This window comes from Staurois parvus, unplaced genomic scaffold (genome assembly GCF_062004578.1).
Source record: "Staurois parvus isolate SC_StPar_1 unplaced genomic scaffold, SC_StPar_1.0 ptg003298l, whole genome shotgun sequence".
In the NCBI taxonomy this organism is placed as follows: Eukaryota; Metazoa; Chordata; class Amphibia; order Anura; family Ranidae; genus Staurois; species Staurois parvus.
Window position 1 is genome coordinate 2,464 of NW_028321094.1, and position 23,488 is coordinate 25,951.

Consider the following 23,488-nt stretch of genomic DNA (forward strand, 5'->3'; position numbering starts at 1 on the left):
GTTCCTCACCCCAGACACCACCAAACTACTCGTACACCCCCTCATCATCTCACGCCTGGACTACTGCAACTCCCTCCTCACCGGCCTACCCAAACAAACGCTATCCCCCCTCCAGTCTATCCTGAACTCAGCGGCCAGACTCGTCCACCACTCCAACCACTCCACATCTGCCACCCCCCTCTGCCAATCCCTTCATTGGCTCCCGATTGCCCAACGCATCAAATTCAAACTGCTAACCCTGACCTACAAGGCCATTCACAATGCCGCCCCGAACTACATAACTGACCTGATATCCAAATACCACCCTACCCGTGCCCTCCGCTCTTCACAGGACCTCCTACTCTCTAGCTCCCTGGTCTCCTCCTCCCACGCCCGATTGCAGGACTTCCCCCATCCTCTGGAACTCCCTACCCCAATCCATCAAACTGTCGCCTACCCTCCTCACCTTCACCCTGAAAACCCTCCTCTTCAGGGAAGCCTACCCCAACCTCACCTAACACCTGACCTCACCTAACAACTAACCTCCTCCACTCCTCCCGCCACTCCATCCCCCACAGCCATCTCCTCCTGTACCACCTTCCCCTCCCTCCTAGATTGTAAGCTCCCAGGATCAGGGCCCTCGAACCCCTCGTGTATTGTATTATTACTGTCTTGTCTCATGTTCTGTCCCCCCTGCTACTGTACAGCGCTGAGCATACCCTTTGGCGCTATATAAATACTGTATAATAATAATAATTTCTTGGGTTTGGGTTTCCATGCACATTAAAACACATCATAGAAGGCTCCGGTATTCAGTGTCTCCGCCGTCCCCTTGGAGTGTTCCTTGCTGCAGTGCGGGGGGCTCTGCAGCCTCTCCACCTATCCAATACACGTCCAGGCCACCCCTTACCTTTACAGGCCAGTGGGGAGCTGATGGGCTCTCGGTAATCTCGGTAGTAGCCAGCTTGGCAGCGCTGGCAACGGTACCCCTCGGTGTGGTGCTGGCAGTTCTCGCAGACCCCTCCGCTCTTATTTCCTGAAGCAAGCCACAGGTTGTGATCAAAGTGGCAGTTGAGGGCGTGATTGTGACAGCGACACCCTGCGAGTGATGAGCGACAGAGGAAAACTGTAGCTTAAAGAGAACCTGTCACCAACATAAATTATGGCAGCTAAAAGCACAGAAAGTTCCAGAATGTGACATAATTACATGCGGTGTTTTTTAATTCAATAAATGTATTTATTTCAGGTACTTATATAGCGCCGTCAATTTACTCTGCGCTTTACATATATATTGTACATTCACATCAGGTCTGTACACCCGCTGTGCCCATTATGAGGGGTTCCCACCATCCCTGTGCTGAGTTCCCGGGTCTGTACACCCGCTATGCCCATTATGAGGGGTTCCCACCATCCCTGTGCTGAGTTCCCGGATCTGTACACCGCTGTGCCCATTATGAGGGGTTCCCACCATCCCTGTGCTGAGTTCCCGGGTCTGTACACCCGCTGTGCCCATTATGAGGGGTTCCCACCATCCCTGTGCTGAGTTCCCGGGTCTGTACACCACTGTGCCCATTATGAGGGGTTCCCACCATCCCTGTGCTGAGTTCCCGGGTCTGTACACCACTGTGCCCATTATGAGGGGTTCCCACCATCCCTATGCTGAGTTTCCAGGTCTGTACCCCCCCATGCCCATTATGAGGAGTTCCCACCATCCCTGTGCTGAGTTCCCTGGTCTGTACCCCCCCCCCGTGCCCATTATGAGGAGTTCCCACCATCCCTGTGCTGAGTTTCCAGGTCTGTACCCCCCCGTGCCCATTATGAGGAGTTCCCACCATCCCTGTGCTGAGTTCCCTGGTCTGTACCCCCCCCCCCGTGCCCATTATGAGGGGTTCCCACCATCCCTGTGCTGAGTTCCCGGGTCTGTACCCCCCCTGTGCCCATTATGAGGGGTTCCCACCATCCCTGTGCTGAGTTCCCAGGTCTGTACACCCAGTGTGCCCATTATGAGGGGTTCCCACCATCCCTGTGCTGAGTTCCCAGGTCTGTACCCCCCGTGCCCATTATGAGGAGTTCCCACCATCCCTGTGCTGAGTTCCCAGGTCTGTACACCCAGTGTGCCCATTATGAGGGGTTCCCACCATCCCTGTGCTGAGTTCCCAGGTCTGCACACCCAGTGTGCCCATTATGAGGGGTTCCCACCATCCCTGTGCTGAGTTTCCAGGTCTGTACCCCCCCGTGCCCATTATGAGGGGTTCCCACCATCCCTGTGCTGAGTTCCCGGGTCTGTACACCCGCTGTGCCCATTATGAGGGGTTCCCATCATCCCTGTGCTGAGTTCCTGGGTCTGTACACCCGCTGTGCCCATTATGAGGGGTTCCCACCATCCCTGTGCTGAGTTCCCGGGTCTGTACACCCCCCGTGCCCATTATGAGGAGTTCCCACTATCCCTATGCTGAGTTTCCAGGTCTGTACCCCCCCCGTGCCCATTATGAGGAGTTCCCACCATCCCTGTGCTGAGTTTCCGGGTCTGTACCCCCCCATGCCCATTATGAGGAGTTCCCACCATCCCTGTGCTGAGTTTCCAGGTCTGTACACCCAGTGTGCCCATTATGAGGGGTTCCCACCATCCCTGTGATGAGTTCCCAGGTCTGTACACCCAGTGTGCCCATTATGAGGGTTTCCCACCATCCCTGTGCTGAGTTCCCGGGTCTGTGCACCCGCTGTGCCCATTATAAGGGGTTACCACCATCCCTGTGCTGAGTTCCCAGGTCTGTACACCCAGTGTGCCCATTATGAGGGGTTCCCACCATCCCTGCCTTGAATTCCCAGATCTGCACCCTTGTTGTTCCCTTTATGAGGCAGTAAATATCCTTGCTGGAATTGTTTTTATTGATAATAGTAGGAGCCGGGACTCACTTAGAGGGGGACTCCCTGAAACTCTCCGGTGGACAGAAGCTGAAGCAGGAATTAGGACAGAGAGGAATAAATGTCGGAGCATCCAATACAAATAAGAAGTCCGGGACTCACTCAGTCTATTAGGCTCCAGCCAGGCCTAAAATCTCATGTTTGGGTGGACTGATCCTTTAAATGACGATAAACATGCAATGGGGCTGATTTACTAAAGGCAAACAGACTGTGCAATCTGCAACGGCAGTTCCTCCAGAGCTCAGTAAATGGGGGGGAAGCTTCACTTTGCCAAGAACACCCAATCACATGCAAGGAAAAGAAAAAAAACAGCATTTTTACTTGCACATGATTGGACGTTGGAAGTCAGCTGAGCTTTTGCTCATTTACTAAGCTCTGGAGCAACTACCCTTTCAGAGTGCACAGTCTATTTGCCTCTAGTAAATCAGCCCCATTGTCTCTTTATGTCGGCCATCTTTTCTGTACTCACTCTTGCACTCGTTGGGTGCTCCTGTTTTCCCGTCCCCAGGCCTCCATGGTTGGTCGTTGTACAGCGGGGCGCACTGCTCACAGTGGTCTCCAGCTGTATTATGTTGACAGATACATTTGCCAGGGACCTGTTAAAAAAAAAAAAAAAGTTATTAAAATAATATATTATCTGCCCCTTAATTCGATTTTACCCCCCCCCCCCCCTTGCTGCCTATGTGAACTCATTATCCTATTGTTTTCTATCGAAGGAAAAAAGGGCTCAAAAGAGTAAATGTAGTTGTGTATTTCCTGCCAGTACCATGACCCACCACCAGGGGTGGACTGACCATTCGAGCACTCGGGCACTGCCTGAGGGCCCGGGGTCAGTAGGGGGCCCCATGAAATTCCCCTGATACCTTTATATAGGCTTTTGTGGGTGTTTTTTGAGTGTGGGCAAGGACACAGGGGCCCCACGATCTCCTATTGCCCAGGGGCCCCATGAGTTGTCAGTCCGCCCCTGCCCACCATAAAAAAAAAAACCCAAAATAAATTCCAACTCCTGACACGGTGACACCACAAAAGCTTCCAGCACAAACACAGGCTGCATATACGGGGTACCATGGTAGGGAGCCCACGTCCGTGACACCGCATATACACGCATGTATCAGGCCGTGTACAAGGGTCCAGAAACCAGAGCGCATATTTTCCTTTATCTTTTTTCTTTTTTTTTTTAAACCTACCTCAAAACACTGACCCTAATATTACCACTGACAGTATATGTTTACACTTAAACGTCGCAATTTTGAACGTTTTTTTTTTTGGGGCAGCTCATTGCGCATTTCTGCATGTTTTTGTACAACATTTTTAAAGCATTTTAGAGCTTTGGGGTTTTTATTAGGCAATAGAGAAAAATATCACTTGTTTCATCATTTGTTGCTATGTTTTTTAGCTTTTTTAACCTTTCCATTAGATTTTTAAAAATGTTTTAATATTCATCATTCGTGATATTTTTTTTTTTTTGTTAGGGTAAGGGGTTAGAGTTAAGGTTAGGTGTTAGGGTTAAGGGTTGGGGTTAGGGGTTAATAATTTATTTATCTTCTTCTCATTTATTTATTATTAGGGTTAGGGTGTTTATTATTATTATTATTATTATTGTTAATAATAATAATGTATTTTTGTTAGGGTGACAATAATAATAATGCTAAAATTATATATATATATATATATATATATATATATATATATATATATATATATAAAAATTATAAATAAATTATTTATATATATATATATATATATATATATATATATATATATATATATATATACACACACACATATATATATATATAAAAATATATATATAAAAAATATATATATATATATATACAGTCAGGTCCATAAATAATGGGACATGGACACAATTCTAACATTTTTGGCTCTATACACCACAATGGATTTGAAATGAAACAAACAAGATGTGCTTTAACTGCAGACTGTCAGCTTTAATTTGAGGGTATTTACATCCAAATCAGGTGAACGGTGTAGGAATTACAACAGTTTTTTTCATATGTGCATCCCACTTGTTAAGGGACCAAAAGTAATGGGACAATTGGCTTCTCAGCTGTTCCATGGCCAGGTGTGTGTTATTCCCTCATTATTCCAATTACAATGAGCAGATAAAAGGTCCAGAGTTCATTTCAAGTGTGCTATTTGCATTTGGAATCTGTTGCTGTCAACTCTCAAGATGAGTTCCAAAGAGCTGTCACTATCAGTGAAGCCATCATTAGGCTGAAAAAACAAAACAAACCCATCAGAGAGATATCAAAAACATTAGGCGTGGCCAAAACAACTGTTTGGAACATTCTTAAAAAGAAGGAACGCACCGGTGAGCTCAGCAACACCAAAAGACCCGGAAGACCACGGAAAACAACTGTGGTGGATGACCGAAGAATTCTTTCCCTTGTGAAGAAAACACCCTTCACAACAGTTGGCCAGATCAAGAACACTCTCCAGGAGGTAGGTGTATGTGTGTCAAAGTCACCAATCAAGAGAAGACTTCACCAGAGTGAATACAGAGGGTTCACCACAAGATGGAAACCATTGGTGAGCCTCAAAAACAGGAAGGCCAGATTAGAGTTTGCCAAACGACATCTAAAAAAGCCTTCACAGTTCTGGAACAACATCCTATGGACAGATGAGACCGACATCAACTTGTACCAGAGTGATGGGAAGAGAAGAGTATGGAGAAGGAACTGCTCATGGTCCTAAGCATACCACCTCATCAGTGATCATGGTGGTGGTAGTGTCATGGCGTGGGCATGTATGGCTGCCAATGGAACTGCTTCTCTTGTATTTATTGATGATGTGACGGCTGACAGAAGCAGCCGGATGAATTGTGAAGTGTTTCGGGAATATTATCGGCTCATATTCAGCCAAATGCTTCACAACTCATTGGACGCTTCACAGTGCAGATGGACAATGACCCAAAGCAGACTGCAAAAGCAACCAAAGAAGTGGAATGTTCTGCAATGGCCAAGTCCATCACCTGACCTGAATCCGATTGAGCATTTCACTTGCTGAAGACAAAACTGAAGGGAAAATGCCCCAAGAACAAGCAGGAACTGAAGACAGTTGCAGTAGAGGCCTGGCAGAGCATCACCAGGGATGAAACCCAGCGTCTGGTGATGTCTATGCGTTCCACACTTCAGGCTGTAATTGACTGCAAAGGATTTGTAACCAAGTATTAAAAAGTGAAAGTTTGATTTATGATTATTATTCTGTCCCATTACTTTTGGTCCCTTAACAAGTGGGAGGCACATATGCAAACTGTTGTGATTCCTACATCGTTCACCTGATTTGGATGTAGATACCCTCAAATTAAAGCTGACAGTCTGCAGTTAAAGTACATCTTGTTTGTTTCATTTCAAATCCATTGTGGTGGTGTATAGAGCCAAAGATGTTAGAATTGTGTCGATGTCCCAATATTTATGGACCTGACTGTATATATATATATATTCTAGTGTGGCATTAGACCTTCTTTACTTTCTTGATGTCTCTCTATGTCACATTTTGTAGCATTCTGATTCATTTGGTGTTTGGGATGAAAACGCAGAACTTCCCTGTAAATCGGCGCCATAACAGATCAGTTCCGGACGCTCATTGTTCCCTTCCATTATATTAATCTGCAGCTAGCAGCGGGCAGTGGCAGCGTTGGGTGGCAGCCCCCCTCCCCTCCCCCCCTCCACGGGCACAGCCAGCCCCATGTCACTGTCTGGGATGTGTTTTTTTTCTGGCATTGAATTTTCTTTTTTTTAATTCTTCCAGCTGCTCTTTGAATTGCCGACCCAAGAGAGGAGCTGCGCAGTGCCTGGGGGTCACCCAGCCTGGCACAGCCTAGATCAGATACTTTGGAAACCCTGCTGGGGATTATGGTGGGGGGGGGTGGGGGGGAAGGCACAAGATGTTTGAACAAGAGATAACTTTTAGAAATGGAGGAGGGAGACAGAAGGAATGTGAGCAAATCCACCAAGGAACAACTGTGTGCGCAAACAAGGATCACCTCGGGTGACCCGGGGGCACACGGCCTGAGGTTTATTTATTTCAGGTACTTATATAGCGCCGTCAATGTACACAGCACATATATATTGTACATTCACATCAGTCCCCGCCCCCGAGGAGCGTACAATCTAAGGTCCCTAACTCACATTCATACATACACATACTAGGGACAATTTAGACAGGAGCCAATTCACCTCCCAGCATGTCTTTGGAGTGTGGGAGGAAACCGGAGTACCCAGAGGAAACCCACGCAGGCACAGGGAGAACATGCAAACTCCAGGCAGGTGGTGCCGTGGTTGGATTCGAACCAATGACCCCAGTGCTGCCAGGCGGAAGTGCTAACCGTTTAGCCACACAGCACTATATATGTATTAACTATCCTTCCCTGTAACAGGTGAGCTTACAATCTAATGTCTCCATCGCAGGACTGAAGGGAAGGCTGGAGAACGCCGACATGCATCAGGTTCCATTTCAACGATTTGCTAGTGTTCCATACAGACTAAACTGACGTGACGTTTCATTGGCAGCGGGGTTCCCCCTTGTAAAGGTGATTTACAGAACTCGACAAAAGGAAAACTCCCCAAAATGTTAGGTTGGTGAAGTTGAACCCCGTTCTCATAGAGGAGGCCCACCTGACCACCTGCCCCCCTGGGCCCCATTCCCTCGGAGGTACTCCGGTCACAATCTATCCTACATTCTTTAACTCACATCTTCAATCTCTCCCTCTCTACTGGCATCTTCCCCAAACATCAGGGTCCCCTGAGTACCTCCCCTCTTATATAAGGTTCCCCAGAGTCCCCCTGCTTACATCAGGGTCCCCAGAGACCTTCCCCAAACATCAGGGTCCCCTAAGTACCTCCCCTCTTATATAAGGTTCCCCAGAGTCCCCCTGCTTACATCAGGGTCCCCAGAGACCTTCCCCAAACATCAGGGTCCCCTAAGTACCTCCTCTCCTATATAAGATTCCCCAGAGTCCCCCTGCTTACATCTGGGACCCCAGAGACCTTCCCCAAACATCAAGGTCCCCTGAGTACCTCCCCTCTTATATAAGGTCCCCAGAGTCCCCCTGCTTACATCAGGGTCCCCAGAGACCTTCCTCAAACATCAGGGTCCCCTGAGTACCTCCCCTTTAATATATAAGGTTCCCCGGAGTCCCCCTGCTTACATCAGGGTCCCCAGAGACCTTCCCCAAACATCAGGGTCCCCTGAGTACCTCCCCTTTAATATATAAGGTTCCCCGGAGTCCCCCTGCTTACATCAGGGTCCCCAGAGACCTTCCTCATACATCAGGGTCCCCGGAGTTCCTCCCCTCTTATATAAGGTTTTCCAGAGTCCCCATGCTTACATCAGGGACCTCAGAGACCTTCCCCAAACATCCGGGTCCCCTGAGTACCTCCCCTTTAATATATAAGGTTCCCCGGAGTCCCCCTGCTTACATCCGGGTCCCCTGAGTACCTCCCCTTTAATATATAAGGTTCCCCGGAGTCCCCCTGCTTACATCCGGGTCCCCTGAGTACCTCCCCTTTAATATATAAGGTTCCCCGGAGTCCCCCTGCTTACATCAGTGTCCCCAGAGACCTTCCCCAATGCCTTGAGATGCCTTGGTGGACCATGTGTTGACACAGATGCTTGCAGTCTCCACCAAGGATGCATGTGACAGGGTGACAACACAAGAGAACAAGTGGGAAACCGTTGTCACCCCATACAGGAAGTGCCTGATCAATGACACTCATGGCAGGATCACCAGGGATTATTTTTATTGAAAACTGCAAATTTTAAAAAACAACCTTGGAAATGACACGGGCACGTCAACGCTTCTAGAGATTCTAGTGGTCGGGTTTAGATGGACTTTGAATACATTGTGGATGGCTGGTAAGGTCCGGTCATAGGCCGCGGTGGGCGCGCTGCCAGCTGGGTGGTATGCGTTGGGCGGTGTGATGAGGGGGGGGGTTTAAGCTGAGCCCAGCCACCCCTTGGCTCTGGAGGTCAGGTTGTGCCAGCTTCCCCCAGGGCCTCATGCTCAGTGAGTGTGACAACACTGGGCTCAGCTGACCGAATTATCGCTAACACAACACGGGTTGCCATTTTCTGTCTCGTAGGGCAAAACAAAAACTACTAATACCGCTGATATACAGCGCCAGGACATCGAACTGATGTTATCATGACATGACACACAGCTGAAGTCTACAGTGAGCAAACACATTCCTGCCCTAAAGAACTATTCAATCAAATGGAAGAAGATCCAAACCCCAAAGACTAAAATCTCACGTCGGCTTTAACCTGTTCATATCGTTTCAGTCTTTCTAAATATGGTTCTTTTAGACACTTCCTGTTACAGGGTGACAACACTTGTCCTTATTTCCAATTTGTGTTCCCGCGTTGTCACCCAGTCACATGCACTCCCGAAGGAGACTACTAACAAATATTGGGCAGGCATGGTCCATAGTTGACACTTCCTGTTATGGGGTGACAACACTTGTCCTTATTTCCCATTTGTGTTCCCGCGTTGTCACCCAGTCACATGCACTCCCGAAGGAGACTACTAACAAATATTGGGCAGGCATGGTCCATAGTTGACACTTCCTGTTATGGGGTGACAACACTTGTCCTTATTTCCAATTTGTGTTCCCGCGTTGTCACCCTGTCACATGCACTCTCGAAGGAGACTACTAACAAATATTGGGCAGGCATGATCCATAGTTGACACTTCCTGTTACAGGGTGACAACACTTGTCCTTATTTCCAATTTGTGTTCCCGCGTTGTCACCCAGTCACATGCACTCTCGAAGGAGACTACTAACAAATATTGGGCAGGCATGATCCATAGTTGACACTTCCTGTTATGGGGTGACAACACTTGTCCTTATTTCCCATTTGTGTTCCCGCGTTGTCACCCTGTCACATGCACTCCCGAAGGAGACTACTAACAAATATTGGGCAGGCATGATCCATAGTTGACACTTCCTGTTATGGGGTGACAACACTTGTCCTTATTTCCCATTTGTGTTCCCGCGTTGTCACCCTGTCACATGCACTCCCGAAGGAGACTACTAACAAATATTGGGCAGGCATGATCCATAGTTGACACTTCCTGTTATGGGGTGACAACACTTGTCCTTATTTCCCATTTGTGTTCCTACATTGTCACCCTGTTAGATGCACCCCTGATGGAGACTACCAACAAATATAGGGCAGGTATGGTCCATAGGTGACATTTCCTGTTACGGTGTGTCAACACTTGTCCTTATTTCCCATTTGTGTTCCTGCGTTGTCACCCAGTCACATGCACTCCCGAAGGAGACTACTAACAAATATAGGGCAGGCATGGTCCACAGTTGACACTTCCTGTTATGGGGTGACAACCAGGGGCAGACTGACCATTTGGAAACTCGGGCACTGCTCGACGGCCCAGGGTCAGTAGGGGGCCCCATGAGATGCCCCTGGTACCTTTTTCATAGGCTTTGTTGAGTTTGGGCAAGGACACAGGGGCCCCATGATCCCCTATTGCCCGGGGGCCCCATGAGTTGTCAGTCCGCCTCTGGTGACAACACTTGTCCTTGTCTCCCATTTGTGTTCCTGCGTTGTCACCCTGTCACATGCACTCCCGAAGGAGACTACTAACAAATATAGGGCAGGCATGGTCCATAGTTGACACTTCCTGTTATGGGGTGACAACATTTGTCCTTGTCTCCTATTAGTGTTCCTGCATTTTCACCCTGTCACATGCACCCCAGATGGAGACTACCAACAAATATAGGGCAGGCATGGCCCATAGGTGACATTTCCTGTTACGGTGTGACAACACTTGTCCTTGTCTCCTATTAGTGTTCCTGTGTTGTCACCCTGTCACATGCACTTCCGAAGGAGACTACCAACAAATACTGGTCAGGCATGAGCCACAAATTACATTTCCTGTCACGGGGTGACAACACTTGTCCTTGTCTCCCATTTGTGTTCCTGCATTGTCACCCTGTCACATGCACCCCCGATGGAGACTACCAAACACATATTGAGAAGGCATGGTCCATAGTTGACATTTCCTGTTACAGGGTGACAACACTTGTCCTTATTTCCTATTTGTGTTCCTGCATTGTCACCCTGTTAGATGCACCCCGGATGGAGATAACCAACAAATATTGGGCAGGCATGGTCCATAGTTGACATTTCCTGTTACGGTGTGACAACACTTGTCCTTGTCTTCCATCTGTGTTTCTGTTCTGTCTCCCTGTCACATGCTCCCCCCGATGCAGACCACCAAGACATAATGAGCAGGTAGGGTCCACCACTGATACTTCCTGTTACGGGGTGACAACACTTGTCGTTGTCTCCTATTAGTGTTCCTGTGTTGTCACCCTGTCACATGTACTCCCAAAGGTGACTACCAACAATTACTGGTCAGGCATGATCCTCAATTGACATTTCCTGTTACGGGGTGACAACACTCGTCCTTAACTCCCATTTGTGTTCCTGCGTTGTCACCCTGTCACATGCATCCCTGATGGAGACTACCAACAAATATTGGGAAGGCATGGCCCACAATTGACATTTCCTGTTACTGGGTGACAACACTTGTACTTGTCTCCCATTTGTGTTCATGCATTGTCACTCTGTCACATGCACTCCCCGATAGAGACTACCAACAAATATTGGGCGGGCATGGTCAACCGTTGACACTTCCTGTTATGGGGTGACAACACTTGTCCTTGTCTCCTGTTTGTGTTCTTGTTTTGTCACCCTGTCACATGCAACCCCCATGGAGACTACCAGCACATAATATTGTTTCAATCTGTCTAAAAATGAATCTGGCCATCCTGTCGTGAAGGTCCGTCTTCAGACACTTCCTGTTATGAGGTGACAACACCTGTCCTTATCTCCCATTTGTGTTCCTGTGTTGTCACCCTGTCACATGCACCCCCCGATAGAGACTACCAACAAATATTGAGCGGGCACGGTCAACCGTTGACACTTCCTGTTATGGGGTGACACCACTTATCCTTATCTCCCATTTGTGTTCATGCGTTGTCACTCTGTCACATGCACCCCCGATAGAGACTACCAACAAATATTGGGTGGGCATGGTCAACCGTTGACACTTCCTGTTATGGGGTGACAACACTTGTCCTTGTCTCCTGTTTGTGTTCTTGTTTTGTCACCCTGTCACATGCAACCCCCATGGAGACTACCAGCACATAATATTGTTTCAATCTGTCTAAAAATGAATCTGGCCATCCTGTCGTGAAGGTCCGTCTTCAGACACCTCCTGTTATGAGGTGACAACACCTGTCCTTATCTCCCATTTGTGTTCCTGTGTTGTCACCCTGTCACATGCAACCCCAATGGAGACTACCAACTCATATTGGGCATGGTCCATTGTTGTCACTATTAAGAAGCTAGATCAGAGCAACAATGTGCTGCTGACGCTGGAGCAAGTGCATGTAGACATGAAGCGTCTGAAAGAGGCTGGAGGAGATCAGCAGCACTGAGATTGAAATAAAGAATGGGAAAATGTGAACAAAGGATTTCTCTTTCACTTACCAAGAGTTGCAGCTGTTGACTGAGGATCGGCCATATGTAAGTGGGAGCTGGAGGTGACAGTATATAACCCTCTTGTATATGGCTGATCTTCAGTCCACAGCTGCATCTCCTGATGAGAGAAAGAGAAAAGAATTTTAGGATAAGGGACACAAATGTCGCTGAAAGTTTCATTCGCTGCAAATGTTTAAAACAACTTCATTCTGTTGTTAAAGTTAAGCTTCAGGCACAAAAAATGTTCATATAAAGTGTTACTAAACCCCCAGCAGTCCAATCAGTCTGTAGATGCAGTAAAGCATGCTTGTTATACTCACTGCGGGACCTAAGGGGTTTTCCCTCCGCACTGTGGAAAAAGGAGGTCTGATCCTGCCTTCTCTGATCCCCCCCTTCTTCCAGTGTCCCCCCTCTTATCTCCTGATAAGACATATCATGTGGAGTCACTCTGCACATGCTCAGTTTGGTGTGTATTGCTAAAGAGGGTTTTTTTTTTTCTTGGGAGAGTGCATGTGATCAGCACAGGGCCAATCAGCACTGTCCAGACAGAGGTCAGGAGTTCTGCATCCTCCTAGAGCAGAAAGAAAACTCCTCCTACAAGCTTTAATCAGTGCTCTGCTGAACACTGATAGAAGTCATAAGACTGCTATATATTGCTGATGAGAAAAGGTATTTAACAATTTATATTTACTAAAACAATTGCATTTCCATGTTGTGTGTACTGAGGGAGACCAAATATAGTGAATGCGGGGTCCGGGGAGAGCGGATATAGTGAATGCGGGGTCCGGGGAGAGCGGATATAGTGAATGCAGGGTCCCGGGGAGACCGGATATAGTGAATGCGGGGTCCGGGGAGACCGGATATAGTGAATGCGGGGTCCGGGGAGAGCGGATATAGTGAATGCGGGGTCCGGGGAGAGCGGATATAGTGAATGCGGGGTCCGGGGAGAGCGGATATAGTGAATGCGGGGTCCAGGGAGAGCGGATATAGTGAATGCGGGGTCTGGAGAGACCGGATATAGTGAATGCGGGGTCCAGGAAGAGCGGATATAGTGAATGCAGGGTCCGGGGAGAGCGGATATAGTGAATGCAGGGTCCGGGGAGACCATATATAGTGAATGCGGGGTCCGGGGAGAGCGGATATAGTGAATGCTGGGTCCAGGAAGAGCGGATATAGTGAATGCAGGGTCCGGGGAGAGCAGATATAGTGAATGAAGGGTCCGGGGAGAGCAGATACAGTGAATGCAGGGTCTGGGGAGAGCGGATATAGTGATTGCGGGGTCCGGGGAGACCGGATATAGTGAATGCAGGGCCCGGGGAGAGCGGATATAGTGATTGCGGGGTCCGGGGAGACCGGATATAGTGAATGCAGGGCCCGGGGAGAGCGGATATAGTGAATGCGGGGTCCGGGGAGAGCAGATATAGTGAATGCAGGGCCCGGGGAGAGCGGATATAGTGAATGCGGGGTCCGGGGAGACTGGATATAGTGAATGCAGGGTCCGGGGAGAGCGGATATAGTGAATGCGGGGTCCTGGGAGAGCGGATATAGTGAATGCGGGGTCCGGGGAGAGCGGATATAGTGAATGCAGGGTCCGGGGAGACCGGATATAGTGAATGCGGGGTCCGGGGAGAGCAGATATAGTGAATGCAGGGTCCAGGGAGACCATATATAGTGAATGTGGGGTCCGGGGAGAGCGGATATAGTGAATGCGGGGTCCGGGGAGACCAGATATAGTGAATGCGGGGTCCGGGGAGAGCGGATATAGTGAATGTGGGGTCCGGGGAGAGCGGATATAGTGAATGCGGGGTCCGGGGAGACCAGATATAGTGAATGCGGGGTCCGGGGAGAGCGGATATAGTGAATGCAAGGTCCGGGGAGAGCGGATATAGTGAATGCGGGGTCCGGGGAGAGAGGATATAGTGAATGCGGGGTCCGGGGAGAGCGGATATAGTGAATGCGGGGTCCGGGGAGACCAGATATAGTGAATGCGGGGTCCGGGGAGAGCGGATATAGTGAATGCGGGGTCCGGGGAGACCAGATATAGTGAATGCGGGGTCCGGGGAGAGCGGATATAGTGAATGCGGGGTCCGGGGAGACCAGATATAGTGAATGCAGGGTCCGGGGAGACCAGATATAGTGAATGCGGGGTCCGGGGAGAGCGGATATAGTGAATGCGGGGTCCGGGGAGAGCGGATATAGTGAATGCGGGGTCCGGGGAGAGCGGATATAGTGAATGCGGGGTCCGGGGAGACCGGATATAGTGAATGCGGGGTCCGGGGAGAGCGGATATAGTGAATGCGGGGTCCGGGGAGAGCGGATATAGTGAATGCGGGGTCTGGGGTTTACTAACCCAGGTAGCTGATATAATCATCAATAGCCATAAAGGATATAATTAAGCACCTAACAGCTTTGTAACATTAGCGGTGACATCATCACTGGACTGTATATAGCCTGTGCAGAGAGCAGAGCTGTGGGAGGGGCCCAGCAGATTCCACCTACTACAGAAAACTGGGGGTGGAGACAAGACCAGTCACCCTGCCCAAGGAGAGAGAGCAGCAGTGAGTGGTCTTTATTACAGGAAATGTGCCCAGATCTGGAAGAAATACACAAATCTCACGAGTTTCAAGGAGAAGACACACAATGAATGGATTTAGACAATACCGGCTTATCCTGGAGTTCAGCAATAATATTTTCCTTGACTCACCATGGTGTCCACACCTGCCGCGTTCCCAGTCTGCTCGCACTCCTCGGCGTGTCCGTTGCAGAAGCAGCTTCCGCGGACGATGAGGTCGTAGATGGCGTAATGGGCGAACCTTTGCGGCTTCTCCAAGGACCCGGGCGCGCTTTGGCAGGGGCATTCCTGTCTCTTTAAAAGGAGGAGCCGGAGGTTGGTGATCTTTAGCTGGTCCTGGGCCTGGAGGCTGTAGGGGTCTTCAATCCTGTTCGCCGGAGTTATGGCACGAAATATCACCTACAAGAGAAGGGGCGAAGTACTGAATCATGTATAGGCCAAGCTGTTGCATTCCTGTTATTCTTTGCGCTGCCATTTGCGTCCAATAAAGCAAATTGCACCACAAAGTACTGAAACTAGGTATAGGAAAAGCTGTTGCATTCCTGTTCGAAGCGAATACTATGCTTTGCGCTGCAATTTGTGTCCAGTAAAGCAAATTGCACCGCAAAGCATCGGCGAGTACTCGACCGAAAGTATCAGTACTTATTCTCGCCGAAAAAAAAAAAGCAGCATCGGTGCATCCCTACGTATTACTATTGTAATTCAGAAATTTGGATACATCCGAATCTCTGAATAATGAAAATTTCGTCCAAATATCGATTTGGAACAAAACGAACCGCACATTTATTAGTCTATTTGGATGATTTTCCCCGAATTCCTGGGCTGGTGGCACTCTGACCCAAGTTCCGCCATAGCTTAGAGCTTCCAGTTGGAATCCAGGTAAAGTCGGGGCGCATCCCTCCATGCAATCCTCCAGGCTTCCTCCTTGCTGCCTTTTATATTCTGGAAATCTTGATTAAAAGATGGTGGAGCCCAGTGGAGGCGACTAGTCCAATTTGTGTGACGGCTCTTTTCTCAAGCACCTCTCAAGTGCACCAGGGCCCTGACTTGGCCCTTGGAGTAACATCCAGGGCCGCGACAAGGGGTGGGCAGGAGGGGCAGCCACCCCATGAGCTGGACAAACCTCTTCCGGTACTGGAAACATCTCAAAGTTTGTAAAAGTACAGAGAATTTCCCATTTATTTTGGGAAGAACCATAAGGTCCGCTCCAATCACTGGTTTAACATCTTATCCTGCTTCCAAATTTAGCTCCAGGATTTCCAAACTTTTATTGCCCAGATCCTTTGTCCAGTCAACCATCGCCTATGAAGTCCTCAATGAAGGGGCTTTCTGGAACCCCCAAAACCATAATGAGATTGTATTTGTATTTTGGACACATAGCCAAGCTTTACGGATGTTTTGGGGTGTACATCAGAGGCGGACAATTGAATATGGAATTCAGGCATCAGTCTGTCCAAACCAGGAGAAAGCAGGACTTCTTTTTAGGAGCCAGCTCTACTACCAACATCCAATATCAAAAGTTGGCGCCAGCTGTAATCAGAGCTGCTGTTAAAGACCACGGGGCCCCATACAGCCAACTTGATAGCCCCCTCATAAAAAAAAAAAAAAACACGTTTTGCTATGCTTCAGTTATGAATGAACACAGTGAGTGGCTGGCACCGATCACTCACTGCGTTCATTCTGGAAAGGAATGGGCTTTAAAATGTAACATATTTTCCGGACCCTTCCACCACTCTCCATCCTGAATGATCCCATTGTGTGCTTGCACCTGCCGGCGGGAAGGAGAGGAGGGAAATCAGCAGTAATCACATGGAATAAAAATATATATGAAATATATTTTAAAAATAGTGTTCCCAAATATATTGACATATATTTGAAATGCTACAATTTTAGCCATATTCAATATATTTCAATATATATATATATATATATATATATATATATACTGCATGTTGAAATGTGTTTTAATTACAAAATATTTTAAAAATATATTTCAAATATACTGCATGTCTTTAAAAATACAAATCTACATTTTTGGAATGTATTTACAAATATATGAAAAAATATATGTTAAAATGACTTTTTTATATGTTAATAAAAATCTGAAGATATGTAAAAAAAATATATATTTTTAAAAATATTTTTCATATATTTTGTAATGTATAAAAAACACATGCAGTATATATATATATATATATATATATATATATATATTTATTTATTGAAATACGTTGAATATGGCCAAAATTGTAGTATTTCAAATATAAGTGAATATATTTGGGAAGAGTATTTTTAAAATATATTTCAAATATATTTTTCTTCCATATGGGTACTGCGGGGGAGGGGGTACACGGGAGGGCCTGGGCAGCAGGGGGAAACAGGAAGGGTGATGGGTGCAGTTACCATAACTGATCCCCTGCATGGATCTCTCTGCAGCAGCTGAAAGCCAGTGGGAGGGAGAGAAGAAGGCAGTTTTCAGCTGCTGCAGAGAGAGCCATACAGGGGATTGGTTACAGTAATTGCCCCCCTGCTCACATCCGATTCGCCCAGCTGCCTGGGCATCCCTGCTAGTCTGGGCCCCATACATGAAGACTGGTGATACCCCTTTATCCATGGCCCTGGCTGTAATCTTTAAGGTGCATTGGCTGCCTGGCTCTTGGGATTTATCCAGTCCTGGTATGCATGATGTGTGAACTCGCATTAGATGGGAATACATGTACACAAGAAACATAGGAAGGGGAAGATGTTAGAACAGCAGGGCAAGTACCTCCTGAAGGTTCAGGGGGTTAGTACCCATACATCTGTGTCTATCTCATGCGCATTCAAATAACTACCCAGAATCATTTCATGGATAATGTTCTATGGACTGGCTCCCCAGGAACCAGGAGGAGTTGGCCGATACAGTATTGTTTGTTGGGTGGCAATATGAGGGCTGTACCAAAAGTAAAAGTTTTTTTTAACTTACATAGGTGCTTGAAATTTCACATGCTGGTGAACTAACTCTTCCTCTGCAGTAACTTTTCTTCTTCTTTTTTTATTGTAGGCAAACAATGGATTCCAAGCAGAAGCAAAGAGCCATCATTGAGTTCTTGACAAAGGAAAGGTGCAGGCTGTCCAACATCCACAGAAGACTACAGAATATTTACGGAGATGACACCAGTCACCAAGGACAAGACATTGCTCTTGTCAATGGTTCTGTAACCTTCTGTGGATGTCAGACAGCCTGCGCTCCTCCTTTGCCAAGAACTCAATGACGGCTTGTTGCTTCTGCTTGGAATCCATTATTTACCTGCAATAAAAAAGAGGAAGAAGAGTTACTGTAGAAGAAGAGTTAAAAATAAAATTACCTTTACATTACTTTCGGTAGGGCCCGTTGTAGGAGAATAATGCTAGGGCCCTAGAAGAATGGTTATGTGCATGGCTTCTGCATAAGGGTTGGGGCCAACCAAGTCTTCAGGTAGCTGAGAACTTTTCAGCATCTTAAATAAGGGCGTGGGTACTCCAGCCCAACCGCAATGGTGTTTTGAAGAGCAGAGGTGATTCCCATAGCAATCAGAAAGGGAGATGAAGAGAGTTTGGAGGAGAAGGAAGGTAATGCTGGTCAAGAGAAAGAGGAAACCGTTTGCATTACTTTCAGTAGAGCGCTCATAGGAGAATAACGCTAGGGCCCTAGAAGACTGGTATGTGCATGGCTTCTGCATAATGGTTGGGGCCAACCACGTCTTCGGGTAGTTGAGAACTTTTAGGCATCTTGAATATAAGCGTGGGTACTCCAGCCCAACCACAATGCAGTACTGAAGAGCAGAGGTGATTCCCATAGCAATCAGAAAGGGAGATGAAGAAGGTTTGGAGGAGAAGGAAGGTCATGGGGGTCAAGAGAAAGAGGAAAACATTTGCATTACTTTCAGTAGAGCGCTCATAGGAGAATAATGCTAGGGCCCTAGAAGACTGGTTATGTGCATGGCTTCTGCATAATGGTTGGGGCCAAGAACGTCTTTGGGTAGCTGAGAACTTTTAGGCATCTTGAATATGAGCGTGAGTACTCCAGCCCAACCACAATGCAGTACTGAAGAGCAGAGGTGATTCCCATAGCAATCAGAAAGGTTGATGAAGAAGGTTTGGAGGAGAAGGAAGGTCATGGGGGTCAAGAGAAAGAGGAAAACATTTGCATTACTTTCAGTAGAGCGCTCATAGGAGAATAATGCTAGGGCCCTAGAAGAATGGTTATGTGCATGGCTTCTGCATAAGGGTTTGGGGCCAACCACGTCTTCAGGTAACCGAGAACTTTCAAACCATCTTGATTATGGGCGTGGGTACTCCAGCCCCACCACAATGCAGTGTTGAAGAGCAGAGGTGATTCCCACTGGAATCAGAAAGGGAGATGACGAGGGTTTGGAGGGGAAGGAAGGTCACGGGAGTCAAGGGAAAGAGGAACAAAGCGTTGGATGTTTTTTGAATGTATAAACTGTATCTGACGTACAAAATAGCTCCTCATAATCCTCCCACCTTGTGAAGTGTTTTCTGGAATCTACCTAGAAAAGATTACACAGAACTCAGATTAAGGGAAACTAAGTGGAATTTCATATTTTAGCACAAATGCAGTTTTTGTATCACTGCATTAGCCATACACTAATGGGCCTTATCCGGCCCACCAGGCCATTTCATGTGGCTTTTGCACCTCTCCTGCAGCTAGGGCACCCCCCTCATCTCTGCCCCCACCTTGTCCCAACAGTCAGCAGAGGAGAGGCGGACAGAACTCCTCTGCCAGCTCCTATGCTTCTCCAGGTAGCCATGGAGAGGCTTGTCTCTGCCACACCTCGCCTTGTCTCAGCAGTCGGCAGCAAAGAGAAGGACAGAACTCCTCCCACAGATCCTGCACTTCTCTGTGCAATCGCAGCACCCCCTCATCTCTGCCTCCCCTGGTCTCAGCATTCTCCAGCAGCTGACTCCAGCCCTCTGGTCCTCCTCCAGACCCTGCACTTTGTTTCCCAGCTCTGCCCCCAGCTTCTTCCCGGCAGAAGCACATTTGACATGATGGCACATTTCTTCCTTTGGAGGGTGGGCTCTTGACATCTGATGGAAGGGTGGGGTGGGGTGCTCTGGACATCTAGTCTTACAGATATAATTGAATGGCCTTGAATGGCTGTTTAACCCCTTGGTGCCGGCGCCTCCCGGCCCTTTAAGGGTTCCAGAAGCTGGGAGGTGGGACGGGGTTTTAGGGTCATGTGACTGCCATGATTCGCTGCCACATGATTGGGAAAGGTCCCAATCAAAAGAGGAGATGAGGACCTTCCCGCGAGTACTGAATTTGTGTGCTGGGAGCGTGTGCGGCACGCGCTCTCAGCACATATGTGTTTTTTTAATAGAACGCAAATGTGCGGCCACTCAGTGATAGGCCCAGATGCCGGGAGGCTGCACATTTGCGTTAGGCCAGCACCAAGAGGTTAAAAAGAATTTCACTAAGCACCATTTGTATCTTAAAGGACTGCAGAACCGCATTACATCTTAGAAAACCAACGTTATTTTCTGTGGAGAAAGCTAAAAAGACAAACTATGTGTTAAGTGTGTAATGTGATGACAGGTTCTCTTTAAAGCTGGACTCCCGGCATTTATAAAAGACACAAACGAATGCAGCTCTGTATTGAATTTATTTTTTTTGCAAGCAGTGTAAGTATCTGAGTAGGACTTGGTATCAGCAGAGCTCAGTCCAGGAGAAGGGGGAAGCAGGACAATGAGCCAATTAGTTTTACTGCAGCGCTTACAGTAGAATTATAGGCAAAACAGTTGTCCTTATACGTATTTAATCTATGTAAATAGTTCTGCTTTAGGCTGCATGGAAGACCTCTTCACAAACAAAGGATTTCCTAGCACACTCTCCAGCCAGCCTATAAAAGGAGGGGATGGACTCCCTCTAGGCATACCTGCCCTTAGTCTATCCACTGCTATAAGTGCTCCAACTGGGGGACTCCCAAATTATAGAGTTAGGACTGCAGTATACAGAGGAGCCTTGACGTGGGCACTGCGGCTTATGGATATAATTGTAAATGTGTGCAAACAAAACCCTCTGTTTTTAATGTGAATTGTTAGACAGGGTCAATTTGGTTGTTTTTCAGGCTGGCCAGTAAGTGTGCTGGGAAATCTTTTGTTTGTTGTTCGTTGCCCTTCCATGGGTACCTTGCTGCAAAGGGTAGCTCTAGGTTGGGGTGGTTGCCATTTTTTTTTCTTGTACAGATGGAAGACTTCTTACCTCCCCTTTTGTACAGGGCCAGGAGTCCGAATACCTGGAAGTACACCGTGCTCCCTCCTCGAACATGTCATCTGCCAAACCGAAAGTGGCTGTACAGTTAGTTGCAAAGTATTTATAAGCCCGCCAGGTCTTGCCGTGGTCCCCAGACCTCTCCAGCACCATGGCTGCTGGGCGGGGAGACTTGAAGACCATGATGACATGGGTCAGGTAGAACTCTGTCTCGAAGTCCAGCCTTATCTCCTCCCGGAGGACACTTTGGGCAGACTGCCACCATGTAGCCGGACTTGAGAACACATCATCTGTCATGTGAGCAGGTAGGTGGGAATTCTCAGGTTGATTATGACTACACTTTGTACACTGGGGTGGACCACAGGAGGCCGGGGCCTTGTGGAATAACTGGCCTTCGGTGTAAAAGCAGTATAGTTCGCTGGCATCCTTTCCACAAGTGGTGAGTGTGACCGGTATCCGGCCAGTTGCAAGGTTCCCAACTGGTGGGTTACAAGAGTGTCCATCACAACGGTGCAACTTGGCTGCATCTGTAGAGGTGAATGGAAACATACAAAAGTTAACATTAATAAAAAAAAAACATACCATACTCCTGAGAAATTCAAAATTTATATAAACTTCTGGAAATGCATTTTTCCTTTATCTTTAAAGAGACACTACCCATTCAGGGCTCTGGATAGGTTAAAAACCTGTACCAACTGCCATTGTCCCCTGATCTTTCCAAGTTAAAGTGTTTCTAAGGCTAAATGTATTATTTTTTATTTATGATAGAGTATGAAATTATTAAAGTCCATGTTAGGTTTGGACTACACTACCAGTGGACTAGTGGACTGGGAGTACACTTGGACTCAAGGGGCGCACTGGAATCACTAGATAAGACACGGACTGGGATTACACTTGGACTCACTAGGCGCACTAGAGTCACTCGATGAGACATAGACTGGGAGTACACTTGGACTCACTAGGCGCACTGAAGTCACTAGATGAGGCATGGACTGGGAGTACACTTGGACTCACTAGGCGCACTGGAGTCACTAGATGAGACATGGACTGGGAGTACACTTGGACTCACTAGGCGCACTGGAGTCACTAGATGAGACATGGACTGGGAGTACACTTAGACTCACTGGGAGCACTGGAGTCACTAGATGAGACACAGACTGGGAGTACACTTGGACTCACTAGGCGCACTGAAGTCACTAGATGAGGCATGGACTGGGAGTACATTTGAACTCACTGAGCGCATTGGAGTTATTAGATGTCACATGCATTGGGAGTACACTTGGACTTGCTGGGCGCACTGGAGTCACTAGATAAGACATGGACTGGGAGTACACTTGGACCCACTAGGCGCATTGGAGTTATTAGATGTCACATGGGAGTACACTTGGACTTGCTGGGCGCACTGGAGTCACTAGATGAGACACGGACTGGGAGTACACTTGGACTCACTGGGAGCACTGGAGTCACTAGATGAGACACGGACTGGGAGTACACTTGGACTCACTAGGCGCACTGGAGTCACTAGATGAGACATGGACTGGGAGTACATTTGAACTCACTGAGTGCATTAGAGTTATTAGATGTCACATGCATTGGGAGTACACTTGGACCCACTAGGCGCATTAGAGTTATTAGATGCCACATGGACCTGGGACTACACTTGGACTTGCTGGGCGCACTGGAGTCACTAGTTGAGACATGGACTGGGAGTATACTTGGACTTGCTGGGCGCACTGGAGTCACTAGATGAGATATGGACTGGGAGAACACTTAGACTCACTGGGCGCACTGGAGTCACTAAATGAGTCATGGAATGGGACTACACTTGGACTTGCTGGGCGCACTGGAGTCACTAGATGAGATATGGATTGGTAGTACACAAGGACTTACTTGGCGCACTGGAGTCACTAGATGAGACATGGACTGGTAGTACACAAGGACTTACTTGGCGCACTGGAGTCACTAGATGAGTCATGGCATGGGAGTACATTTGGACTCATTGAGCGCATTGGAGTCACTAGATGAGACATGGACTGAGAATACACTTGGACTCATTGGGCGCACTGGAGTCACTACATAAGACATGAACTATTTAAGGACCTTTTTTTTCAAGGATAGAGTATTGAATGGTTGAAGCCTCTGTCAGGTTTGGACTGCACTATCAGTGGAATGGTAGGGCACCTTGAGTCACTGGGTGTACTGAAGTCTATAGACACGTGGAC

The 23,488-nt window shown here is 47.7% G+C and overlaps 1 protein-coding gene across 1 annotated transcript in view; it reads right to left on the bottom strand.

Annotated features, from left to right (window-relative positions):
- Positions 1-889: 889 nt before the first annotated feature.
- The window catches only part of LOC149428365 (netrin-4-like), a gene marked incomplete at its 3' end in the record, with an annotated part of 43,924 nt that continues 21,325 nt past the window's right edge, over positions 890-23,488 (bottom strand). The window contains exons 2-5 of the mRNA XM_089667501.1: positions 21,258-21,793; positions 15,143-15,409; positions 3,374-3,500; positions 890-1,078 (exon numbers count right to left, since the gene is read on the bottom strand). Of these exons, the coding sequence (XP_089523627.1) occupies positions 890-1,078; positions 3,374-3,500; positions 15,143-15,409; positions 21,258-21,793 (1,119 nt within the window). The remainder of the gene's footprint in view (positions 1,079-3,373; positions 3,501-15,142; positions 15,410-21,257; positions 21,794-23,488) is intronic.